The sequence below is a fragment of the Leptodactylus fuscus genome, chromosome 5 (assembly GCF_031893055.1).
Source record: "Leptodactylus fuscus isolate aLepFus1 chromosome 5, aLepFus1.hap2, whole genome shotgun sequence".
Classification (NCBI taxonomy): Eukaryota; Metazoa; Chordata; class Amphibia; order Anura; family Leptodactylidae; genus Leptodactylus; species Leptodactylus fuscus.
Window position 1 is genome coordinate 33,842,625 of NC_134269.1, and position 27,780 is coordinate 33,870,404.

The 27,780-nt window shown below is 43.3% G+C and overlaps 1 protein-coding gene and 1 long non-coding RNA gene across 3 annotated transcripts in view; both read left to right on the top strand.

Moving 5' to 3' along the window:
- The window catches only part of ADGRL1 (adhesion G protein-coupled receptor L1), a 291,137-nt gene that overhangs the window by 115,575 nt on the left and 147,782 nt on the right, over positions 1 to 27,780 (top strand). For both annotated transcript variants that reach the window (XM_075272818.1, XM_075272819.1), the window contains one exon: positions 20,991 to 21,124. In XM_075272818.1, coding sequence (XP_075128919.1) covers positions 21,055 to 21,124 — 70 coding nt within the window. In that variant the 5' untranslated portion in view covers positions 20,991 to 21,054. The remainder of the gene's footprint in view (positions 1 to 20,990; positions 21,125 to 27,780) is intronic.
- LOC142204802 (uncharacterized) lies at positions 1,559 to 2,236 on the top strand. The gene is made up of 3 exons (XR_012716150.1): positions 1,559 to 1,718; positions 2,007 to 2,046; positions 2,130 to 2,236. It is a non-coding gene; the product is annotated as an uncharacterized LOC142204802 (long non-coding RNA).

The following is a 27,780-nucleotide window of genomic DNA, read 5'->3' on the forward strand; positions in this document are numbered from 1 at the left end:
TGTATAAATGAATGATAAGAAGATGGATGTGCGATGTGCATAATGACAGATAGCAAGTACTGTATCTAATGGCATGTTATGGGTATAACTACGAGGGTTGCAGACATAGCAGCTTCAATGGGGTCCAACAACTAATAGGGGTCATTACCTAGGAGTCCTAGGACGCACTTAGTCATAGCGATGGATGATGGGAACTGAATGCACCTCCATTATTCACACATCATAATGCCTGCATGTAACATTATTGTAATTACCTTCTTTATAGGCTGTGATCAAGGGCATACAATCGCAGTTATAGGGGGTGCGACCACAACCGTGCCCTAAGGGATAGGGGGCCAAGGTAAACTAGAGATGGTCGGGCCGCACAGCTTTATGCCTCCTGACTGCCATGTATAGATCATACACCTCTGCTGCCTGTGGGGGTCACTATGCTGAACTCCCCAGGCAGCAGACAGGAGTGTCGCTCTCTGCTGCAGGTGATGTATTATCTGTACATGGGAGACAGCAGTCGGGTTATCAGGCTTTCCCCAACCTCTGTCATGGGCAGAAGTGGAGACCCTTCAGTAGATAACCCCTCTAAAGGGTTATTCCATTTACCTGCTATTGATGACCTATCCACAGGTTAATAGGAGATCAGTGGGAGTCTAATACCTGGGGCTGTGACCCCTTCACTATTTACATTATACGGCGTCTGTATTGGAGCGGCCATGTAGAGTAATTACAGCCTCACCCTATAGAAGTGAATGGTATGTAATTACATTGTATAGTCACTATAAAACAGATCATGGGCAATGTAGATCGTGTAGGGACCACAGGACTCCCATGAGCACCACAGTCCCTTCAAACAGCCAATCGGCAGGGGTACCAGGTATAACTGGAATAACCATATAAAAGGGATATCCACATATTAGAAATTGATCACTACCTATTATTAAGATAGGTCATCAGTTATAGACCACCAGGGGTCAGAATCCTACAGATCAGCTGTTTCCCAGTGTTTACACGCTGGATACTATACTGCTTAGGGCGGGTTCAGATCTGCGCCTGTGCCCGCTTTAGGCAATCCTGCCAGTTTCCGTCTTCTGCCCCGAGAAACTGGACAGGAGACGGAAACCCGACAGTCAGTTTTCATACCCATTCACTTGAATGAGTTTGCAAAGTGACCACCTGTGAGCATTTTGTGCCTGTCCACGGCGAAACCGTTTTTTTAACCGGACACAAAGTCAGATATGCAGGACTTCGTATCCAGTTTTAAAAAAAAAGACAGTTCCGTCGTGGACAGACAGAAGATACTCAAGTGAATGGGTATGAAAGCTGACTGGGTTGCACACAGTTAACTCTGATATGGTGAGGGATAGTCTCCCTGATATCCTATGGACTAGTTTTATTCAGGGTTCCTAGTGTTGCAGCCATGGTTTAGACTTATCCCTGCATTTAGGATAGGCCTATAATTAATCACAATTCACACATTGGGAGGTATATTTTTTATTTCATTATACATATTTATACCCTGGGTTTTTCATTTTAACGCATATCAATAAAGAATTAGTTTTAGAGTGCTGTGTATATAGTGCGGTTGTATGACATGAGAGTAGAGTGCTGTGTATGTAGTATGGTCGTATGACATGAGGGTTAGAGTGCTGTGTATATAGTGTGGTTGTATGACATGAGGGTAGAGTGCTGTGTATATAGTGCGGTTGTATGACATGAGGGTTAGAGTGCTGTGTATATAGTGTGGTCGTATGACATGAGGGTTAGAGTGCTGTGTATGTAGTGCGGTTGTATGACATGAGGGTTAGAGTGCTGTGTATATAGTGCGGTTGTATGACATGAGGGTTAGAGTGCTGTGTATATAGTACGCTTGTATGACATGAGGGTTAGAGTGCTGTGTATATAGTACGCTTGTATGACATGAGGGTTAGAGTGCTGTGTATATAGTGTGGTTGTATGACATGAGGGTTAGAGTGCTGTGTATATAGTGTGGTCGTATGACATGAGGGTTAGAGTGCTGTGTATGTAGTGCAGTTGTATGACATGAGGGTTAGAGTGCTGTGTATATAGTGTGGTTGTATGACATGAGGGTTAGAGTGCTGTGTATATAGTGCGGTTGTATGACATGAGGGTTAGAGTGCTGTGTATATAGTGTGGTTGTATGACATGAGGGTTAGAGTGCTGTCTATATAGTGTGGTTGTATGACATGAGGGTAGAGTGCTGTGTATATAGTGTGGTTGTATGCAGGGGTGAACCTAGCTTTTTTTCCGCCTGAGGCGAACAACAGAAAGCCCCCCCATGGGAGGAGGGGGCGGAGCAGAGGTGGCGGGGCGGACGGGGCGGCGTTAGCAGGCAGAGAGCAGGCAGGGAGAGGACCTGCTCTCTGCTAAGCGTGAGGGGAGGCCACTGGAGCAGCGCTGCGTCCACATGGCCTCCCCAATCCACCACTGGCTTCCCATGCCGGGCTGCCGAGACGGTGAAACGAAGCCAGTCCAGGACAGCTTGTGCTTATGACAGCTTATGCTATGAAGGCAGAATGCTATGTATGTAAAGTAATTTAAATACAGTGGACCCTCAAGTTAAAATAGGTGGGTCCATTCATATCAAAAAACTTTACGTCCATTTCGAAGATCCATTTATTGCATGTGATTGGATGATCCGTTCACATAAGTCAATATTAAAAATAAATGGATGCATTATTTTCATGTTATAGTCCCTTTACAAAAATCCATTTATAATGCCCACACAGTATAATGCTATCCGTATCCTATTAATATTATAAATGTGAAAGTTTGTGAGTTTGGATGTTTGTGGGTTTGTGTGTTCGGATGTTTGTTAGTCAATCACGCAAAACCCGCTTGACCGATTTGGCTGAAATTTTCCACAAACATAGTTAATACACCCCATTGCGCAATAGGCTACTTTTCGTCACAATAGCGCACATACGTTTTTCCCAGGACCCCCACAAACCCCAAACTCACATCACTATCTCTGCAATCTCACACACTTTGGACCCCGATTTGGCTGAAATTTTCCACAAACATAGTCCCTACACTCGATTGCGCAATAGGCTACTTTTCGTCACAATAGCGCACATACGTTTTTCCCAGGACCCTTTGGATGTTCGGATCTTTGGCGGTCAATCACGCAAAAACCGCTCCACCGATTTGGCTGAAATTTTCCACAAACATAGTCCCTACACTCGATTGCGCAATAGGCTACTTTTCGTCACAATAGCGCACATACGTTTTTCCCAGGACCCCCACAAAACCCAAACTCACATCACTATCTCTGCAATCTCACACACTTTGGACCCCGATTTGGCTGAAATTTTCCACAAACATAGTCCCTACACTCGATTGCGCAATAGGCTACTTTTCATCACAATAGCGCACATACGTTTTTCCCAGGACCCCCACAAAACCCAAACTCACATCACTATCTCTGCAATCTCACACACTTTGGACCCCGATTTGGCTGAAATTTTCCACAAACATAGTCCCTACACTCGATTGCGCAATAGGCTACTTTTCGTCACAATAGCGCACATACGTTTTTCCCAGGACCCTTTGGATGTTCGGATCTTTGGCGGTCAATCACGCAAAAATCGCTCCACCGATTTGGCTGAAATTTTCCACAAACATAGTCCCTACACTCGATTGCGCAATAGGCTACTTTTCGTCACAATAGCGCACATACGTTTTTCCCAGGACCCCCACAAAACCCAAACTCACATCACTATCTCTGCAATCTCACACACTTTGGACCATAGCAAGCCACAAAATTCATATTACCCCCTACAGCAGAGGTCAGCAACCCCTGGCACACATGCCAAGAGTGGCACTCCTGCCATATTTCACTGGCATGCCAGCAGCACAGGACCTGCAAGAGTTAAATAAAGTCTCTGCTAGAGCTGAGGCATAAGGACACTCCCCTTTGCGAGATGTGCAGGAAACCCAGGGGGTGGAGCTTAGTCGCTCAGGTCTGTGCCTGCTATAGTGATAGCTCCTGCCGAAGCTGCTAGCAAACTGAAAGTAAGAAACACACAGCTCCTTCCTTTACTTCCTATTCTCATTAATGTCAGGCATTTGGGGTTATTAGTTTAGTGTTAGTAACTCCATGTACCTCACATTAATAGGAATAAACCCCATCATGTCCCTCATATTAACCCCTGTGTGCCCCATATAAAGGTTACTAATATGTGAGACATATGGAGGTACTAATAAAAGACCTCAGTAATGAAGATACTTAATTATTACCTCCAAGTCTCTCACATATCAGTAACTAGAGATGAGCGAGTACTGTTGGGATCAGCCGATCTCAACAGCACGCTCCATAGAAATGAATGGATGCACCTGGTACTTCCGCTTGGACGTAGCCAGCGCGCTTAACCCCCCGCGTGCCGGCTACGTCCATTCATTTCTATGCGAGCGTGCTGTTCGGATCGGCTGATCCCAACAGTACTCGCTCATCTCTATCAGTAACTCTTACATAGGGGTTAATGTGAGGGACATGATGGGGTTAATTGCTATTAATAAGAGGCGCATGGAGTTATTAAACTGTCATGCACAGGGCCAGACTTTATGTTGCTTACTCAAGAGTATCCTGTGCCCAAAACTTACATGTACTGGCGGAAAATAACAAATCATACAATGTCGTATATCGAAGTATATTAACCTGAAATACCTCTGTCCCAAAGTCACTATGTACAGTTTATACCAACACCGTATAGCGGCTGAAATACAAATTACATTCAACATAAAAGTCTCATGTGCTCTCAGAATTACAGCAACAACAAGATACACAGTTACATTTTATAACCCATACCTTATACATAGTACGAAAACCTTACCCGCGCCTGTATATACCCACTTCTACAATCACCGCAGACAAAGTCGCGGGTACCAGCTAGTGAAAAATAAAATAAAACACTCTCTTTGACACCCGTACCTTTTTTTATTTCCATGTACGGAGCTGTGTAAAGTATCTTTTTTTTGCAAGGCGAGATGTATCTTTTATTGGTACTACCTTGGAGAATTTTTGACATTTAGCTTTTATTCAGATATTTTTTTGAGAGGTGAAATAGTGATTTTATATTTTCAGATTTTTTTTTCCTGCTGCAGTGTTCACAGTATGGGATAAATAAGCTTTTTTAGTCTGGGTATTGTGTGATGCGAGGAAGCCTAATGTGTTTTTTTTTTTCTATTTTTTGCTCCTATTCTAGTTAAATGGGGTTAATTTAATTTTTTTTATTTTTATATTTTAAAAAACTTATACTGTATTTTTTTACTTTTTTTTTTTTTTTTTAGCCTTGGCCTCTAATGATCTGCAATCATTAGATGAGGCTTCAGTAGTTATTTTGCTCTGACAGGCCTCGGAGCCCTGTATAAGGCGCCCTGCTGCCATAGCCACCAAAGGACTCCGGTGATCTCGCCACATGGGAGCCTACTGGAATGGGGGAATTAAAGACAATCCCACCTGACCACGACATCGGAGGGATTAAGTACCTGCAATCACAAGTTTCTGATCGTATGTCCTGATGTAGATTCTCTGCTGTGTAATATAGCAGGGACACCCAGGCTATGGTGTCCTATCAGCCCCCTGACATATACCTGATATTTGTATCATTATGGACGATATAGGAAAGTGATTAAATGGATCTGTTAAATGCATTTGAAAAACATGATGTGAATGTACTCTTAATTGGTTACGAGTTGAAACCATTGTCACTTGAAACCATAACTTTGGAAAACTAGTAATTGGTTTTAGAGATGAGCGAACAGTGTTCTATCGAACACATGTTCGATCGGATATCAGGGTGTTCGCCATGTTCGAATCGAATCGAACACCACGTGGTAAAGTGCGCCAAAATTCGATTCCCCTCCCACCTTCCCTGGCGCCTTTTTTGCACCAATAACAGCGCAGGGGAGGTGGGACAGGAACTACGACACCGGGGGCATTGAAAAAAATTGGAAAAAGTCATTGGCTGCCGAAATCAGGTGACCTCCATTTTAGACGAATAGTGGATTTCAAATCCGGGTCATATGAGAATGTGAACTTTGTGACTATGAGACAGGGATAGCTGTACAGGCAGGGATAGCTAGGGATAACCTTTATTTAGGGGGGAATGTTATTAAAAATAACTTTTTGGGGCTCTATCGGGTGTGTAATTGTGATTTTTGTGAGATAAACTTTTTCCCATAGGGATGCATTGGCCAGCGCTGATTGGCCGAATTCCGTACTCTGGCCAATCAGTGCTGGCCAATGCATTCTATTAGCTTGATGAAGCAGAGTGTGCACAAGGGTTCAAGCGCACCCTCGGCTCTGATGTAGCAGAGCCGAGGCTGCACAAGGGTTCAAGCGCACCCTCGGCTCTGATGTAGGAGAGCCGAGGGTGCACTTGAACCCTTGTGCAGCCTCGGCTCTGCTACATCAGAGCCGAGGGTGCGCTTGAACCCTTGTGCACACTCTGCTTCATCAAGCTAATAGAATGCATTGGCCAGCGCTGATTGGCCAATGTATTCTATTAGCCTGATGAAGTAGAGCTGAATGTGTGTGCTAAGCACACACATTCAGCTCTACTTCATCGGGCTAATAGAATGCATTGGCCAGCGCTGATTGGCCAGAGTACGGAACTCGACCAATCAGCGCTGGCTCTGCTGGAGGAGGCGGAGTCTAAGATCGCTCCACACCAGTCTCCATTCAGGTCCGACCTTAGACTCCGCCTCCTCCGGCAGAGCCAGCGCTGATTGGCCGAAGGCTGGCCAATGCATTCCTATGCGAATGCAGAGACTTAGCAGTGCTGAGTCAGTTTTGCTCAACTACACATCTGATGCACACTCGGCACTGCTACATCAGATGTAGCAATCTGATGTAGCAGAGCCGAGGGTGCACTAGAACCCCTGTGCAAACTCAGTTCACGCTAATAGAATGCATTGGCCAGCGCTGATTGGCCAATGCATTCTATTAGCCCGATGAAGTAGAGCTGAATGTGTGTGCTAAGCACACACATTCAGCACTGCTTCATCACGCCAATACAATGCATTAGCCAGTGCTGATTGGCCAGAGTACGGAATTCGGCCAATCAGCGCTGGCTCTGCTGGAGGAGGCGGAGTCTAAGGTCGGACCTGAATGGAGACTGGTGTGGAGCGATCTTAGACTCCGCCTCCTCCAGCAGAGCCAGCGCTGATTGGTCGAGTTCCGTACTCTGGCCAATCAGCGCTGGCCAATGCATTCTATTAGCCCGATGAAGTAGAGCTGAATGTGTGTGCTTAGCACACACATTCAGCTCTACTTCATCAGGCTAATAGAATACATTGGCCAATCAGCGCTGGCCAATGCATTCTATTAGCTTGATGAAGCAGAGTGTGCACAAGGGTTCAAGCGCACCCTCGGCTCTGATGTAGCAGAGCCGAGGCTGCACAAGGGTTCAAGTGCACCCTCGGCTCTCCTACATCAGAGCCGAGGGTGCGCTTGAACCCTTGTGCAGCCTCGGCTCTGCTACATCAGAGCCGAGGGTGCGCTTGAACCCTTGTGCACACTCTGCTTCATCAAGCTAATAGAATGCATTGGCCAGCACTGATTGGCCAGAGTACGGAATTCGGCCAATCAGCGCTGGCCAATGCATTCTATTAGCCCGATGAAGTAGAGCTGAATGTGTGTGCTAAGCACACACATTCAGCACTGCTTCATCACGCCAATACAATGCATTAGCCAGTGCTGATTGGCCAGAGTACGGAATTCGGCCAATCAGCGCTGGCTCTGCTGGAGGAGGCGGAGTCTAAGATCGCTCCACACCAGTTTCCATTCAGGTCCGACCTTAGACTCCGCCTCCTCCAGCAGAGCCAGCGCTGATTGGCCGAATTCCGTACTCTGGCCAATCAGCACTGGCTAATGCATTGTATTGGCTTGATGAAGCAGTGCTGAATGTGTGTGCTTAGCACACACATTCAGCTCTACTTCATCGGGCTAATAGAATGCATTGGCCAATCAGCGCTGGCCAATGCATTCTATTAGCGTGAACTGAGTTTGCACAGGGGTTCTAGTGCACCCTCGGCTCTGCTACATCAGATTGCTACATCTGATGTAGCAGTGCCGAGTGTGCATCAGATGTGTAGTTGAGCAAAACTGACTCAGCACTGCTAAGTCTGCATTCGCATAGGAATGCATTGGCCAGCCTTCGGCCAATCAGCGCTGGCTCTGCCGGAGGAGGCGGAGTCTAAGGTCGGACCTGAATGGAGACTGGTGTGGAGCGACCTTAGACTCCGCCTCCTCCAGCAGAGCCAGCGCTGATTGGCCGAATTCCGTACTCTGGCCAATCAGCACTGGCTAATGCATTGTATTGGCTTGATGAAGCAGTGCTGAATGTGTGTGCTTAGCACACACATTCAGCTCTACTTCATCGGGCTAATAGAATGCATTGGCCAGCGCTGATTGGCCGAATTCCGTACTCTGGCCAATCAGCACTGGCTAATGCATTGTATTGGCTTGATGAAGCAGTGCTGAATGTGTGTGCTTAGCACACACATTCAGCTCTACTTCATCGGGCTAATAGAATGCATTGGCCAATCAGCGCTGGCCAATGCATTCTATTAGCGTGAACTGAGTTTGCACAGGGGTTCTAGTGCACCCTCGGCTCTGCTACATCAGATTGCTACATCTGATGTAGCAGTGCCGAGTGTGCATCAGATGTGTAGTTGAGCAAAACTGACTCAGCACTGCTAAGTCTGCATTCGCATAGGAATGCATTGGCCAGCCTTCGGCCAATCAGCGCTGGCTCTGCCGGAGGAGGCGGAGTCTAAGGTCGGACCTGAATGGAGACTGGTGTGGAGCTATCTTAGACTCCGCCTCCTCCAGCAGAGCCAGCGCTGATTGGTCGAGTTCCGTACTCTGGCCAATCAGCACTGGCCAATGCATTTCTATGGGGAAAAGTTAGCTTGCGAAAATCGCAAACTGACAGGGATTTCCATGAAATAAAGTGACTTTTATGCCCCCAGACATGCTTCCCCTGCTGTCCCAGTGTCATTCCAGGGTGTTGGTATCATTTCCTGGGGTGTCATAGTGGACTTGGTGACCCTCCAGACACGAATTTGGGTTTCCCCCTTAACGAGTTTATGTTCCCCATAGACTATAATGGGGTTCGAAACCCATTCGAACACTCGAACAGTGAGCGGCTGTTCGAATCGAATTTCGAACCTCGAACATTTTAGTGTTCGCTCATCTCTAATTGGTTTCAAAGATCCCAAAATGTCACAAAAATATGAAAAATTTTCTATTACAGAGAAATAATGAGATAACTAATATACAGTAGAAATGGCCAATCATTGCACAAAAAAAAGTCATATAAAGGTGCAGGAAGGTGGAAATCACATTCTGATAGTGACTGGGTCCTGAAAAGTACATTCACTGCACCCAAAAATAATATAGAGTTGACTGGTGTCCAAAGGAGCAGCTCATACTGCACTATATTGTAGAGAGGAGTGATAAAGAACATGTAATACTGCAGTATACTGTAGAGAGGAGTGATACAGAACATGTAATACTGCACTATACTGTAAAGAGGAGCAGTACAGAACATGTAGTACTGTGCTATACTGTAGAGAGGAGCAGTACAGAACATGTAATACTGCACTATACTGTAGAGAGGTACAGAACATGTAGTACTGCACTATACTGTAGAGAGGTACAGAACATGTAATACTGCACTATACTGTAGAGAGGAGCAGTACAGAACATGTAATACTGCACTATACTGTAGAGAGGTACAGAACATGTAGTACTGCACTATACTGTAGAGAGGTACAGAACATGTAATACTGCACTATACTGTAGAGAGGAGCAGTACAGAACATGTAATACTGCACCATACTGTAGAGAGATACAGAACATGTAGTACTGCACTATACTGTAGAGAGGTACAGAACATGTAATACTGCACCATACTGTAGAGAGGAGGAGTACAGAACATGTAGTACTGCGCTATACTGTAGAGAGGAGCAGTACAGAACATGTAGTACTGCAGTATACTGTAGAGAGGAGCAGTACAAAACATGTAGTACTGCGCTATACTGTAGAGAGGAGCAGTACAGAACATGTAGTACTGCGCTATACTGTAGAGAGGAGCAGTACAGAACATGTAGTACTGCGCTATACTGTAGAGAGGAGCAGTACAGAACATGTAGTACTGCGCTATACTGTAGAGAGGAGCAGTACAGAACATGTAGTACTGCACTATACTGTAGAGAGGAGCACTGCAGAACATGTAGTACTGCACTATACTATAGAGAGGAGCAGTACAGAACATGTAGTACTGCGCTATACTGTACAGAGGAGCAATACAGAACATGTAGTACTGCGCTATACTGTAGAGAGGAGCAGTACAGAACATGTAGTATTGCACTATACTGTAGAGAGGCGCAGTACAGAACATGTAGTACTGCACTATACTGTAGAGAGGAGCAGTACAGAACATGTAGTACTGCACTATACTGTAGAGAGGAGCAGTACAAAACATGTAGTACTGCACTATACTGTAGAGAGGTACAGAACATGTAGTACTGCACTATACTATAGAGAGGAGCAGTACAGAACATGTAGTACTGCGCTATACTGTAGAGAGGAGCAGTACAGAGCATGTAGTACTGCACTATACTGTAGAGAGGAGCAGTACAGAACATGTAATACTGCACTATACTGTAGAGAGGAGCAGTACAGAGCATGTAGTACTGCACTATACTATAGAGAGGAGTGATACAGAACATGTAGTACTGCACTATACTGTAGAGAGGAGCAGTACAGAACATGTAGTACTGCACTATACTATAGAGAGGAGTGATACAGAACATGTAGTACTGCACTATACTATAGAGAGGAGCAGTACAGAACATGTAATACTGCACTATACTGTAGAGAGGAGTGATACAGAACATGTAGTACTGCACTATACTGTAGAGAGGAGCAGTACAGAACATGTAGTACTGCACTATACTGTAGAGAGGAGCAGTACAGAACATGTAGTACTGCGCTATACTGTAGAGAGGAGCAGTACAGAACATGTAGTACTGCACCATACTGTAGAGAGGAGCAGTACAGAACATGTAGTACTGCAGTATACTGTAGAGAGGTACAGAACATGTAGTACTGCACTATACTGTAGAGAGGAGCAGTACAGAACATGTAGTAGTGCACTATACTATAGAGAGGAGTGATACAGAACATGTAGTACTGCACTATACTGTAGAGAGGAGCAGTACAGAACATGTAGTACTGCAGTATACTGTAGAGAGGAGCAGTACAGAACATGTAATACTGCACTATACTGTAGAGAGGAGTGATACAGAACATGTAGTACTGCGCTATACTGTAGAGAGGAGAAGTACAGAACATGTAATACTGTGCTATACTGTAGAGAGGAGCAGTACAGAACATGTAGTACTGCACTATACTGTAGAGAGGAGCAGTACAGAACATGTAGTACTGCACTATACTGTAGAGAGGAGCAGTACAGAACATGTAATACTGCACTATACTGTAGAGAGGAGCAGTACAGAACATGTAGTACTGTGCTATACTGTAGAGAGGAGCAGTACAGAACATGTAATACTGCACTATACTGTAGAGAGGTACAGAACATGTAGTACTGCACTATACTGTAGAGAGGTACAGAACATGTAATACTGCACCATACTGTAGAGAGGAGCAGTACAGAACATGTAGTACTGTGCTATACTGTAGAGAGGAGCAGTACAGAACATGTAGTACTGCGCTATACTGTAGAGAGGAGCAGTACAGAACATGTAGTACTGCACTATACTGTAGAGAGGAGCAGTACAGAACATGTAGTACTGCACTATACTATAGAGAGGAGCAGTACAGAACATGTAGTACTGCGCTATACTGTAGAGAGGAGCAATACAGAACATGTAGTACTGCGCTATACTGTAGAGAGGAGCAGTACAGAACATGTAGTAATGCATTATACTGTAGAGAGGCGCAGTACAGAACATGTAGTACTGCACTATACTGTAGAAAGGAGCAGTACAGAACATGTAGTACTGCAGTATACTGTAGAGAGGAGCAGTACAGAACATGTAGTACTGCACTATACTGTAGAGAGGAGCAGTACAGAACATGTAGTACTGCACTATACTGTAGAGAGGTACAGAACATGTAGTACTGCACTATACCATAGAGAGGAGCAGTACAGAACATGTAGTACTGCGCTATACTGTAGAGAGGAGCAGTACAGAACATGTAGAACTGCGCTATACTGTAGAGAGGAGCAGTACAGAACATGTAGTACTGCACTATACTGTAGAGAGGAGCAGTACAGAACATGTAGTACTGCACTATACTATAGAGAGGAGCAGTACAGAACATGTAGTACTGCGCTATACTGTAGAGAGGAGCAGTACAGAACATGTAGTACTGCGCTATACTGTAGAGAGGAGCAGTACAGAACATGTAGTACTGCACTATACTGTAGAGAGGAGCAGTGCAGAACATGTAGTACTGCACTATACTATAGAGAGGAGCAGTACAGAACATGTAGTACTGCGCTATACTGTAGAAAGGAGCAATACAGAACATGTTGTACTGCGCTATACTGTAGAGAGGAGCAGTACAGAACATGTAGTAATGCACTATACTGTAGAGAGGCGCAGTACAGAACATGTAGTACTGCACTATACTGTAGAGAGGAGCAGTACAGAACATGTAGTACTGCAGTATACTGTAGAGAGGAGCAGTACAGAACATGTAGTACTGCACTACACTGTAGAGAGGAGCAGTACAGAACATGTAGTACTGCACTACACTGTAGAGAGGAGCAGTACAGAACATGTAGTACTGCACTATACTGTAGAGAGGTACAGAACATGTAGTACTGCACTATACTATAAAGAGGAGCAGTACAGAACATGTAGTACTGCACTATACTGTAGAGAGGAGCAGTACAGAGCATGTAGTACTGCACTATACTGTAGAGAGGAGCAGTACAGAACATGTAATACTGCACTATACTGTAGAGAGAGGCAGTACAGAGCATGTAGTACTGCACTATACTATAGAGAGGAGTGATACAGAACATGTAGTACTGCACTATACTGTAGAGAAGAGCAGTACAGAACATGTAATACTGCGCTATACTGTAGAGAGGAGCAGTGCAGAACATGTAGTACTGCACTATACTGTAGAGAGGAGCAGTACAGAACATGTAGTACTGCACTATACTGTAGAGAGGAGCAGTACAGAACATGTAATACTGCACTATACTGTAGAGAGGAGCAGTACAGAACATGTAATACTGCACTATACTGTAGAGAGGAGCAGTACAGAACATGTAATACTGCACTATACTGTAGAGAGGTACAGAACATGTAATACTGCACTATACTGTAGAGAGGTACAGAACATGTAGTACTGCACTATACTGTAGAGAGGAGCAGTACAGAACATGTAATACTGCACTATACTGTAGAGAGGAGTGATACAGAACATGTAGTACTGCACTATACTGTAGACAGGAGAAGTACAGAACATGTAATACTGTGCTATACTGTAGAGAGGAGCAGTACAGAACATGTAGTACTGCACTATACTGTAGAGAGGAGCAGTACAGAACATGTAGTACTGCACTATACTGTAGAGAGGAGCAGTACAGAACATGTAATACTGCACTATACTGTAGAGAGGAGCAGTACAGAACATGTAGTACTGTGCTATACTGTAGAGAGGATCAGTACAGAACATGTAGTACTGCACTATACTGTAGAGAGGTACAGAACATGTAATACTGCACCATACTGTAGAGAGGAGCAGTACAGAACATGTAGTACTGTGCTATACTGTAGAGAGGAGCAGTACAGAACATGTAGTACTGCGCTATACTGTAGAGAGGAGCAGTACAGAACATGTAGTACTGCGCTATACTGTAGAGAGGAGCAGTACAGAACATGTTGTACTGCACTATACTGTAGAGAGGAGCAGTACAGAACATGTAGTACTGCACTATACTATAGAGAGGAGCAGTACAGAACATGTAGTACTGCGCTATACTGTAGAGAGGAGCAATACAGAACATGTAGTACTGCGCTATACTGTAGAGAGGAGCAGTACAGAACATGTAGTAATGCATTATACTGTAGAGAGGCGCAGTACAGAACATGTAGTACTGCACTATACTGTAGAAAGGAGCAGTACAGAACATGTAGTACTGCAGTATACTGTAGAGAGGAGCAGTACAGAACATGTAGTACTGCACTATACTGTAGAGAGGAGCAGTACAGAACATGTAGTACTGCACTATACTGTAGAGAGGAGCAGTACAGAACATGTAGTACTGCACTATACTGTAGAGAGGTACAGAACATGTAGTACTGCACTATACCATAGAGAGGAGCAGTACAGAACATGTAGTACTGCGCTATACTGTAGAGAGGAGCAGTACAGAACATGTAGAACTGCGCTATACTGTAGAGAGGAGCAGTACAGAACATGTAGTACTGCACTATACTGTAGAGAGGAGCAGTACAGAACATGTAGTACTGTGCTATACTGTAGAGAGGAGCAGTACAGAACATGTAATACTGCACTATACTGTAGAGAGGTACAGAACATGTAGTACTGCACTATACTGTAGAGAGGTACAGAACATGTAATACTGCACTATACTGTAGAGAGGAGCAGTACAGAACATGTAATACTGCACCATACTGTAGAGAGGTACAGAACATGTAGTACTGCACTATACTGTAGAGAGGTACAGAACATGTAATACTGCACCATACTGTAGAGAGGAGCAGTACAGAACATGTAGTACTGCGCTATACTGTAGAGAGGAGCAGTACAGAACATGTAGTACTGCAGTATACTGTAGAGAGGAGCAGTACAGAACATGTAGTACTGCACTATACTATAGAGAGGAGCAGTACAGAACATGTAGTACTGCGTTATACTGTAGAGAGGAGCAGTACAGAACATGTAGTACTGCGCTATACTGTAGAGAGGAGCAGTACAGAACATGTAGTACTGCACTATACTGTAGAGAGGAGCAGTACAGAACATGTAGTACTGCACTATACTATAGAGAGGAGCAGTACAGAACATGTAGTACTGCGCTATACTCTAGAGAGGAGCAATACAGAACATGTAGTACTGCGCTATACTGTAGAGAGGAGCAGTACAGAACATGTAGTAATGCACTATACTGTAGAGAGGCGCAGTACAGAACATGTAGTACTGCACTATACTGTAGAGAGGAGCAGTACAGAACATGTAGTACTGCAGTATACTGTAGAGAGGAGCAGTACAGAACATGTAGTACTGCACTATACTGTAGAGAGGAGCCGTACAGAACATGTAGTACTGCACTATACTGTAGAGAGGTACAGAACATGTAGTACTGCACTATACTATAGAGAGGAGCAGTACAGAACATGTAGTACTGCACTATACTGTAGAGAGGAGCAGTACAGAGCATGTAGTACTGCACTATACTGTAGAGAGGAGCAGTACAGAACATGTAATACTGCACTATACTGTAGAGAGGAGCAGTACAGAACATGTAGTACTGCACTATACTATAGAGAGGAGTGATACAGAACATGTAGTACTGCACTATACTGTAGAGAGGAGCAGTACAGAACATGTAGTACAGCACTATACTATAGAGAGGAGTGATACAGAACATGTAGTACTGCACTATACTGTAGAGAGGAGTGATACAGAACATGTAGTACTGCACTATACTGTAGAGAGGAGCAGTACAGAACATGTAGTACTGCACTATACTGTAGAGAGGAGCAGTACAGAACATGTAATACTGCACTATACTGTAGAGAGGAGCAGTACAGAACATGTAATACTGCACTATACTGTAGAGAGGAGCAGTACAGAACATGTAATACTGCACTTTACTGTAGAGAGGAGCAGTACAGAACATGTAATACTGCACTATACTGTAGAGAGGTACAGAACATGTAGTACTGCACTATACTGTAGAGAGGAGCAGTACAGAACATGTAGTACTGCACTATACTGTAGAGAGGAGTGATACAGAACATGTAGTACTGCACTATACTGTAGAGAGGAGCAGTACAGAACATGTAGTACTGCAGTATACTGTAGAGAGGAGCAGAACAGAACATGTAATACTGCACTATACTGTAGAGAGGAGCAGTACAGAACATGTAGTACTGCGCTATACTGTAGAGAGGAGCAGTACAGAACATGTAATATTGCGCTATACTGTAGAGAGGAGCAGTACAGAACATGTAGTACTGCACTATACTGTAGAGAGGAGCAGTACAGAACATGTAGTACTGCACTATACTGTAGAGAGGAGCAGTACAGAACATGTAATACTGCACTATACTGTAGAGAGGAGCAGTACAGAACATGTAATACTGCACTATACTGTAGAGAGGAGCAGTACAGAACATGTAGTACTGCACTATACTGTAGAGAGGAGCAGTACAGAACATGTAATACTGCACTATACTGTAGAGAGGAGCAGTACAGAACATGTAATACTGCGCTATACTGTAGAGAGGAGCAGTACAGAACATGTAGTACTGCACTATACTGTAGAGAGGAGCAGTACAGAACATGTAGTACTGCACTATACTGTAGAGAGGAGGAGTACAGAACATGTAATACTGCACTATACTGTAGAGAGGAGCAGTACAGAACATGTAATACTGCAGTATACTGTAGAGAGGAGCAGTACAGAACATGTAATACTGCAGTATACTGTAGAGAGGAGCAGTACAGAACATGTAATACTGCACTATACTGTAGAGAGGAGTGATACAGAACATGTAGTACTGCGCTATACTGTAGAGAGGAGCAGTACGGAACATGTAATACTGCGCTATACTGTAGAGAGGAGCAGTACAGAACATGTATTACTGCACTATACTGTAGAGAGGAGCAGTACAGAACATGTAGTACTGCACTATACTGTAGAGAGGAGGAGTACAGAACATGTAATACTGCACTATACTGTAGAGAGGAGCAGTACAGAACATGTAATACTGCACTATACTGTAGAGAGGAGCAGTACAGAACATGTAGTACTGCACTATACTGTAGAGAGGAGCAGTACAGAACATGTAATACTGCACTATACTGTAGAGAGGAGTGATACAGAACATGTAGTACTGCACTATACTGTAGAGAGGAGCAGTACAGAACATGTAGTACTGCAGTATACTGTAGAGAGGAGCAGTACAGAACATGTAATACTGCACTATACTGTAGAGAGGAGTGATACAGAACATGTAATACTGCACTATACTGTAGAGAGGAGCAGTACAGAACATGTAATACTGCACTATACTGTAGAGAGGAGCAGTACAGAACATGTAATACTGCACTATACTGTAGAGAGGAGTGATACAGAACATGTAGTACTGCACTATACTGTAGAGAGGAGCAGTACAGAACATGTAGTACTGCACTATACTGTAGAGAGGAGCAGTACAGAACATGTAATACTGCACTATACTGTAGAGAGGAGCAGTACAGAACATGTAATACTGCACTATACTGTAGAGAGGAGCAGTACAGAACATGTAATACTGCACTATACTGTAGAGAGGAGCAGTACAGAGCATGTAGTACTGCACTATACTGTAGAGAGGTACAGAACATGTAGTACTGCACTATACTGTAGAGAGGTACAGAACATGTAGTCATAGCAACTAAAATGAAAAGACTTCAGCATCATTTAGTTCTCTGTGCTGAGTGATCTTCACTTAGCCTGATATTGATTATACAGCCTGACCGCGGTTGGCAGGAAGGATCTCTGATAGCGCTCTTTCTGTCACCCATGTAGAGTGCTTATAAGCATACTGACGTGTATAAAGTGCTATGTATGTATGCTGAATTGTATGAAGGCAGAGTGCTGTGTATGTAGTATGCTGATATATATATATACACTCACCGGCCACTTTATTAGTTACACCATGCTAGTAACGGGTTGGACCCCCTTTTGCCTTCAGAACTGCCTCAATTCTTCGTGGCATAGATTCAACAAGGTGCTGGAAGCATTCCTCATAGATTTTGGTCCATATTGACATGATGGCATCACACAGTTGCCGCAGATTTGTCGGCTGCACATCCATGATGCGAATCTCCCTTTCCACCACATCCCAAAGATGCTCTATTGGATTGAGATCTGGTGACTGTGGAGGCCATTGGAGTACAGTGAACTCATTGTCATGTTCAAGAAACCAGTCTGAGATGATTCCAGCTTTATGACATGGCGCATTATCCTGCTGAAAGTAGCCATCAGATGTTGGGTACATTGTGGTCATAAAGGGACGGACATGGTCAGCAACAATACTCAGGTAGGCTTTGGCGTTGCAACGATGCTCAATTGGTACCAAGGGGCCCAAAGAGTGCCAAGAAAATATTCCCCACACCATGACAGTGAGGGTAGTGAGAGAGTGGAATAGGCTGCCACGGGAGGTGGTGGGCGCTCCATCAATGGAAATCTTCAAGCGGAATCTGGATAAACATATAGCTGGGATGATTTAGGAAAACCTGCACTCGCAGGGGGTTGGACCCGATGGCCCTTGAGGTCCCTTCCAACTCTACCATAACATAACATAACACCACCACCACCAGCCTGAACCGTTGATACAAGGCAGGATGGATCCATGCTTTCATGTTGTTGACGCCAAATTCTGACCCTACCATCCGAATGTCGCAGCAGAAATCGAGACTCATCAGACCAGGCAACGTTTTTCCAATCTTCAATTGTCCAATTTCGATGAGCTTGTGCAAATTGTAGCCTCAGTTTCCTGTTCTTAGCTGAAAGGAGTGGCACCCGGTGTGGTCTTCTGCTGCTGTAGCCCATCTGCCTCAAAGTTCGACGTACTGTGCGTTCAGAGATGCTCTTCTGGCTACCTTGGTTGTAACGGGTGGCTATTTGAGTCACTGTTGCCTTTCTATCAGCTCGAACCAGTCTGGCCATTCTCCTCTGACCTCTGGCATCAACAACGCATTTCCGCCCACAGAACTGCCGCTCACTGGATGTTTTTTCTTTTTCGGACCATTCTCTGTAAACCCTAGAGATGGTTGTGCGTGAAAATCCCAGTAGATCAGCAGTTTCTGAAATACTCAGACCAGCCCTTCTGGCACCAACAACCATGCCACGATCAAAGGCACTCAAATCACCTTTCTTCCCCATACTGATGCTCAGTTTGAACTGCAGGAGATTGTCTTGACCATGTCTACATGCCTAAATGCACTGAGTTGCCGCCATGTGATTGGCTGATTAGAAATTAAGTGTTAACGAGCAGTTGGACAGGTGTACCTAATAAAGTGGCCGGTGAGTGTGTATGTATATATATATATATATATATATATATATATATATATATATATATATATATATATGTGTGTGTGTGTGTGTGTGTAACGTCATATACAAAGGCAGACTGCTGTGTATGTGATGTGGTTATATATGTAATGACGTATGTAAAGGTAGAGTGCTGTGTATGTAGTGTGGTTATATTTATAGTGCAGGGTGTGCAGTGTAGTTACATGTATGATGAATGGCGTGGAGGTAGAGTGCTGTGTGTGTGATGGATGAGAGTGCTATGTGTAGAGTTCTTGAAATCCATAATTGCCGAGATTTACAGCCAAATGAGAAGAGAGATGGAGAAAGGTGTGCAAGACAGAGAGCGTGCCAGGATTAATAAAGAAGGGGGAGGGAAGGTAGGAAGAGGGAGAGAGGTGCGCGGGAAATGCAGAGCATGGAAGGGATATGGAAGAAAGAGGGGGATGATGAACGTCTAAATGCTGAATATAGAAAAGAGGAAAGAAGCGGCTGTGAGAACAGAAAGTCAGATTCAGTAATATGTGTAACATACATATAAGAGGGACAGAGAAATAGATATGAGAGAGATAGCAACACAGATCATAGACATTACATAAATAGATAATATGCAACAGATTACATAGATATGAGATGGATAATAGACATATAGTATAAATAGATATACAGATAGATAGATAGATGATAGATAAATAGATAGATAGGAGATAGATAGATAGATAGATAGATAGATAGATAGGCAGCATTGTTTTTGACTTTAGTAAGGTTGGACCACTGATGGGCTGCACTGAGGGAGGGGGACTTGCTTCTGCGGAGAGAATGAGAGAGATGTATAGAGAAAGACAGAATGAGAGAGGGAAATGGATGAGAAATAAAGGAGGGGTGACTCTCGGCATCTGGGAAAGCAGGCCCTATTACTGGTGGGGGAGGGGAGAGAGACTGGGGGAGAGGGAGAGCCGCCTAATATAAGGGTTAGCAGGGAGAGCTGCTGGAGTCTGTCTTTCATTCTTTCACACATATATAATCTGTGCAGTCTGCCCTGTGATCCCTCTCATCTCAGTGATACACAAGGACTGGAGTCTTTCTCACACAGTCTCTCCCTCCTAGGGGTGTCAGTTTTAGTTAACCCTTCCTGATGTCCAGTGTGTGATATAGAAGCTCTTACGTTACCTTGGACAGAAGGGCTCACATGATGTTACAAATGGTGCACATGTAGTCACACTGCTCTACCATTCATGAGAAATGTGCATGCGACTTCCCTTCCTAAGTGTAATATAATGGCCATGTAATATTAATACAGTCCTATAAAAAAGTTTGGGCACCCCTATTAATCTTAATCATTTTTAGTTCTAAATATTTTGGTGTTTGCAACAGCCATTTCAGTTTGATATATCTAATAACTGATGGACACAGTAATATTTCAGGATTGAAATGAGGTTTATTGTACTAACAGAAAATGCGCAATATGCATTAAACCAAATTTTGACCGGTGCAAAAGTATGGGCACCTCAACAGAAAAGTGACATTAATATTTAGTACATCCTCCTTTTGCAAAGATAACAGCCTCAGGGGTTACTGAGTTACAGTCACCACATATATTAATGGTCGCCATGATTAATATATTCATATTTTCTATCTTTTTTTTATTTGCAGAGCTCTCTGGTTGACAAGGTGATGTTACAGAGGAGCGCTCAGTGACAGGGTCGTGTCAAGCGGTATGGCGGGGGCCTGGCTGGTTTTGTGGGGTCTCTGTTCAGCCGCCATATTGTTGACATCCTCTACTCAAGGTGAGACTTGTCTTATTCTGTTATTAAAGTGGTTATAACTTCTCCAACTCTAGTGACCTCAGTAATGTAACCTGTAAATGTATTGCACCGATGAAAGGCATCCACCCTGCTCTTACAGTAAAGAGTCCCGTCCTAGGTGTAGAAACCTTCATTCTTGTAACAGTAGAGGGCGTCCCCTTGTTATGTATAGATCATGGAGGAGATCTCTGTGTTGACCCCTGACATATTTATACATAGTTACTAGGTCTCCCCTTCATCTGCCCCACCTCTAAAACAGCAGATGAAGGACTGAGGCCGAGCTAAGTCACTGAACTCTTCCCAGTCAAAAATGGAGGGGACCAGGAGATTTAGGGATAATGTTGCTATAGCCTCTTGTAGGCTAAAAAGGGTTTTTTGGGGGACTTGTAAAATTCTGGATTATCCTTCGAATAGGTCAATATGTGATCACTGGGGGTCCAAGACTTGGAACCCCCACAGATCAGTTGGTTAAAGAGGACCTTTCACGTCCTCGGGCACATGCGGTATTATATACCACTAGAAAGCCGACAGGGCGCTGAATTCAGCACTATGTCGGTTTTCCCGCTATGTGCCCCAGGGCAAGAGATATCAGTGCTGTTATTGATCTCTGCCCACTGTCAGAGGGGGGTGTTCCTTCTGTCTAGCTGGGCTATGAGGAACGCCCCCCTGACAGTACTCGTCCGTAGTTCTGTACTGTCTGTCAGAGGGGTGTTCCTTACGGCCCAGCCATGACTCTAAGCTGTGAAGAACGTTCCCCCAGTATTAGCCTATGGGCAAGTACTGTCGGGGTGGTGCATTCCTCACAGCTCAGCTAGACTGTCAGGAACGTCCTTCTGACAGTGGGCTGAGATCGTTGCCATTATAAGGGCTCGTTCACACAGGGGGGGGGGGGCGGATTTTGACCATATTTTGACTCAGGGAGGCAAGTCAAAATATGGTTAAAACCCGCCTGCCACGATGTTGTGGTTGCGGCTTCCCCCACCCCGGAGTCGACTCAAATGAATGGGCCGACGCCAGAGGTGGCGGCTGCCAGGCGGAAGCCGCGGCTTCCGCCTGAAGAAAGGGCAGCTTGCTTCTTTTTTTCCCCACTATCGGCAGTTGCCAATAGTGGAAAAAAGAACGCTAGTGGTCTCCATGGACCACCATTGTAAAGGGGCGGATTATGACGTGGATTCCGCTGTCAAAATCTGCCCCTTTGGCCCCGTGTGAACTAGCCCTAACGGTACTGATACCTCCAGCACCAGGGCACAGAACAGGAAAGCCGACAGTGCGCTGAATTCAATGCACTGTCAGCTTTCTAGCGGTATATAAAACCGCATGTCCCAAGGAAGTGAATGGAGGTGAGTTGCACTGCCAAGCACAGCTCACTCAAACTCTCCTGCCTTGTAAAGCAGCTGATCTATGGGAGTCCTGAGAGTTGTACCGCCACTGAGGCCTGAGATATCACAGGTGTGACTTATGCCATGCCAAAAGTATTGTGTAACTATATTATATACTGTACCTCAAGTCAATGAGCCTGTTGTGATGGTTCATGTAGTTCTGTCACATTCTGCTTCCTGGTAGTCGTCTTGTAGTCCCGTCATGTGACTGGCACTGTATTGATATCGTATGTCCTCATTACATTCAGCAGATTATATAAAATGTCTGAAAAGTTATTGGAAACTGGGTAACTATCTTGTATTTCACTAGTTATTTGCTCCATCCCCCTCCCTTATAATTAGCCTCCATCTTTCTTCTTTCCTCTGTATTTAATCATTGCGCAGAAAGGTAATTAACACCTAATTAATTCAGGGATCTCTCTAACCCGGGAGTCAGGAACACTCAACATTTACTGGCAGATACATAAATTGGCACAGCTCTGCCAACGTTGGCTTCATACTTCCGACACAAATAACAAACAAAAAGTTTATTTCTTCATCTGAGACTTTTCAAACAGCGAAGTAAGAAGAAGTTTGGCAATGTCTTAAAAGTTATTCAGAAACCTAAAGAAGATCTGTGGCCGCTACTGACAATACTGCTTTAGCAAATGCATAAAATGTCTTGAGTAGAGATGAGCGAACACTGTTTGGATCAGCCGATCCCAACAGCACGCTGCCATAGAAATGAATGGAAGCACCTGTGACGCTGACTTTGCCGTTAGGTTTCTGTTCAGGGGGTTCCTAAGTGGACTGCCTAAATGGAAACCCATGCGAAGATGGGAACTGGGCCTAAGCTGGTTGAAGCCATACCCCTTCACTTCCAGACGTAGATGACATGAGGTGCGCATGCGCAGTACGGCGCACCTTACACTAGGGAGCTACAAGACTCAGTTGGAGCCAAGGGAAAGGTCCGATTACATTTGTGTTGCTGGGATGGATATTGCACAAGAAGAAGATCTGGCTGCGATGCTCAGCCGTCCCAGAATGTGCCCCCGATACACTCTTAGCTCACTTCCATAGGAATAAAAAGCAATTTTTTGACAAAAAACAAGTCACCATTCTAACAAATTCTAGCTCTGAACACTATAAGGTGTTGGTTTAGTAATACTTTTAGTGATGTGGACTCCATTTCATATTTGCATTGTGCTGTCCCTCTACTATTCCTCCTGGCAATGACAAATTGATAACTGACAATGCTTTGGAACAGTAACCTCCAGGTATCCATCTATGCAACCCTTTCTAGGAGGAATACACATTGAAAAACTTCTAAAACTATAACGTATGTAAAAGCCCCGGCATGTAAGGAGAGTTGTTCCTTATATAAGTGATCTTGCTAAAAGCAGAATAGATGAGATCTGAAATCTGAATATCTGCACCCTGGCAAAATAACTGGCATCTCTGATAGTCATTGGCAAATTTGGTATGCCATTTGTGTTCAGTTTTTGACCTGTGTCACATGTTATTATATTTTATTCATAAGCGCTAGGACATTCTGCCGAGCTGTATTTGGATGTCGGCCGTGACAGGGTCATTTACAGAGGGTAAAGCAGAGCAGGACGTCTACTAATGCACTCACTGGCAAGTCTGCTTTGTTCCCATCAACAATGAATACATAGACGAAGAAAACTGCTGGTCAGAGACGGTTCTATTATGTATAACCAGGCATTAAGCAACGCCAGTTCTAAGCATCTCCTAATGAAGATTATGTTACCCACCCCCTTTAATATCAAACATTGGATTAAATAACATAGAGGGCGACACAGTCTGTTTACACATGAGAAGGCAGCCTGTGTGTAGACAGCTATAAACACTGGAATTAAAGGGATTTACAAAAAGACAGTGCTGACCCGCTCCTCATTACTCATTTCCATTTTTGTCAATGGAGAAGAATTGCAAATTTATATAATATTTTATTATCACTCTACCCATGCTGAGAGGAAAACCGACTCTCCGATCCATAATATGAAACCACTTCCTCCCCTTTGTCGTACATTTATGATGCTGGAGCTATACACTTAACACTACGCAATGTAAATGTGTACACTGACAGGTTTTATATACTACAAGACAGAAGGATTTCAGGGCAACTTAAGGTCCACATGGTCAAGTCTTCTGTTGTATTGGTTCTCAAACTTTCTGGAAACAAGAACCTACTTTCAGGTGAGACATTCATTTAGGACCAACCCATTAGGGTACTTAGTGCCAATCAGAAAAAAAAAAAGCTATATTTGGCCTCTATTATGCTTTTTCCTCTATACTGCCTCTCTTCTGTGCCTTCTTCCTTCATACAAGCCTGTTACAAACAGACACTGCTCTGCTACCTTCATATTCTCCTCTACACACTGCTCTTTCTATATTCCCCCCACATCTGTGACCTATAACATTTCCTCCACACCAAGCTCTGATACTTCCACCTTTCCCCCCCCACACACACACTGTGCTCTGCAACCTCCAACCCTCCCTCCATACAGCAAATACACAGAACTATTGTGCAAGGTCCACCCCTGCATGTGACTGGTCAACTTGGCTCAATCTCCCCCCCCCCCCCCCTCCTTTCCTGAATATCTTTACATGTCTCCCAGGGAGGCAAAGGCCCACAGTTTGGGCAACAGTGTTCTAGTAGGATTAAAAGAAAATCTAAAATAATAATAATAATAGTAATAATAATAATAATAGTAATAATAATAATAGCAATAATAATAGTAATAATAATAATAGTAATAATAATAATAATAATAGTAATAGTAATAATAATAATAGTAATAATAATAGTAATAATAATAATAATAATAATAGTAATAGTAATAATAATAATATTAATAATAATAGTAATAATAATAGTAATAGTAATAATAATAGTAATAATAATAATAGTAATAATAGTAATAATAATAATAATAGTAATAATAATAGTAATAATAATAATAATAATAATAAAGTAAAAAAAAAAACCATTAACGTTAAAATTACCTATACTATAAATCTAATTATTTATCCCACATGAATGCTGCAAATTAGAAAAATATATATGTCCAAATTGTTGTAATTGTTCATCTTACCTCCCCAAAAATAGAACACCACTAAATACTACAGCTTATGCCACCAAAATACCTTTTACACAGCTCTAGCAAAGAAAAAATTTAAAAATACTGTATTTTTTTAATGTTTTCATTACACAAAATAGTAAAGTAAGAGGCAACACGGTGGCTCAGTGGTTAGCACTGTAGCCTTGCAGCGCTGGAGTCCTGGGTTCACATCCCACCAGGAATAACATCTGCAAGGAGTTTGTATGTTCTCCCCATGTTTTCGTGGATTTCCTCCCATTCTACAAAGCCATACTGATAGGGGAAAAAAATGTACAGTGGGATCCCTATATGGGGGTCATAACCTACATAAAAAAAGTAGTAAAGTATAACAAGCCCTATAGGACTTTAGTATGGCCATAATCGTGACCCACAGTATAAGGTTAACCCCCTTTTTTTTTCATTCACCTAAAAGACCCCAACTTTCTCAAAATAGTTATTTCCTGATTTTATTAATTCTTCTAAGGTAATTTGAAGCCTCTTTTCATTAGAATTATCCAGAAAAAACATTGCACGGAGTCCTTCATCTGGCGCCCACAGTGAACATCTGTAATCTATAGAGGAACCTATTAGCAAATGTTCAATTTTCCTGTAGCGACACCTCAAATAAAATGACGTATTACATGGTAGCCATTAGCATTATAAGCTGTCCATGTAATGCATGGGTATGCCAGGGCTTCCACAGAGATACTTACTGTAGACACTATGATTTGCTCTCGTGGATATCCCCACTGAGAGAAATAAAGGGTTTTTTTCCAAGATTTTTCACAATTTTTTTTTTTTTTTTTAATGGGCTAAAAGTAATAAAAATAAGTATTACTCACGCTATTGATTTTCCACCACTGCTGTCTCTCCCCCTGGTTTCTTCTTCCTGGTCCCATCTTGGCACACAGAAAATATCCAGAATTTCCCACTAAGCCCATCACCGATCATTTCCTGCATGTCATGTAAAGGGACCACGTAAAGGTGCGTTTGGTTTTTCATTTTTTTAACACATCCTGACAATTATTCTCATGAAAAACCCCTTAGGCCTTACGCTAGGTTCACACCTGTGTTCGGGTCTCCGTTCTGTGCTTTCTGTCTTCTGCAAGCAAGAAGATGGAAACCACAGATCGGGTCCGGCCATGAGCCGCGGTGAGCGTTTTATGCTCTCCACCGCAAAACCGTTTTTTTTAAAACCAGACACAGAGTACTGCATGTCTGACTCTATGTCCGGATTAAAAAAAAACGGTTTTGCGGCGGAGAGCCTAAAACGCTCACCGCCGCTCACAGCCAGACATCTTTCAAATCCATTCAAATGAATGGGTTTGAAACAGTCCTGCAGGTTTCCGTCTCCTGCCTCTGTTTTGTGCAGGAAACGGAAACCTGCAGAACGGACACCGGGCGCAGATGTGAACGAGCCCTTATTCATACAACAGTGACGGATCTAACAGCCATTAGAACGGTGGTACATGTCTGTTCATATCGGCCATTTCCTAGCTATCTGTTCTTCCAATTTTGATGGCCGAGTATCATCTGTTTTGCATCAGTTTTTAACCAGTGAAAAAAAAAAACGGATGAATTTAATTTGACTCTCTTTCTTGACCGAACCCAAAAACAAAAAAATACGCAAATAGACACATTGAGGTCCGTGTGTTCTCAAAACAGCCGTTGCAAAAATGGTCATCAAACAGCCATTTTTCAGTGTTGGGTGAATAAGTCTATTTTCCTATTACGATCGCTGACAAATGTTCTCTTGGAAATGTTTCAGTTATTAAAATCTAACATTACTTATCCTGCATGGACATGGTGAATGCCCTGATTAAAAAAAATAATAATAATTCCGAAGCTCAAATCTCACCCCGCAAAAACAATCAATAAGATCTACCTAGGTTTTTTTTATTGGAAAAACAAAAAAAAATTATGGGTATTAAAACATGTTTACTGGAGATGAGCGAGTAGTATTCGATTGAATACCTTGCTCCCATAGGAATGTGTGTAAGCAGCCGAACACCAAGGGGTTAAGCGCATTGAATATTCGATGCGCTTAACCCCTTAGTGTTCGGCCGCTTACACGCATTCCTATGGGAGCGAGGTATTTGATCGAATACTATTTGCTCATCTCTAATGGTTACACAAAGAAAAGTTTTTTTAAAAA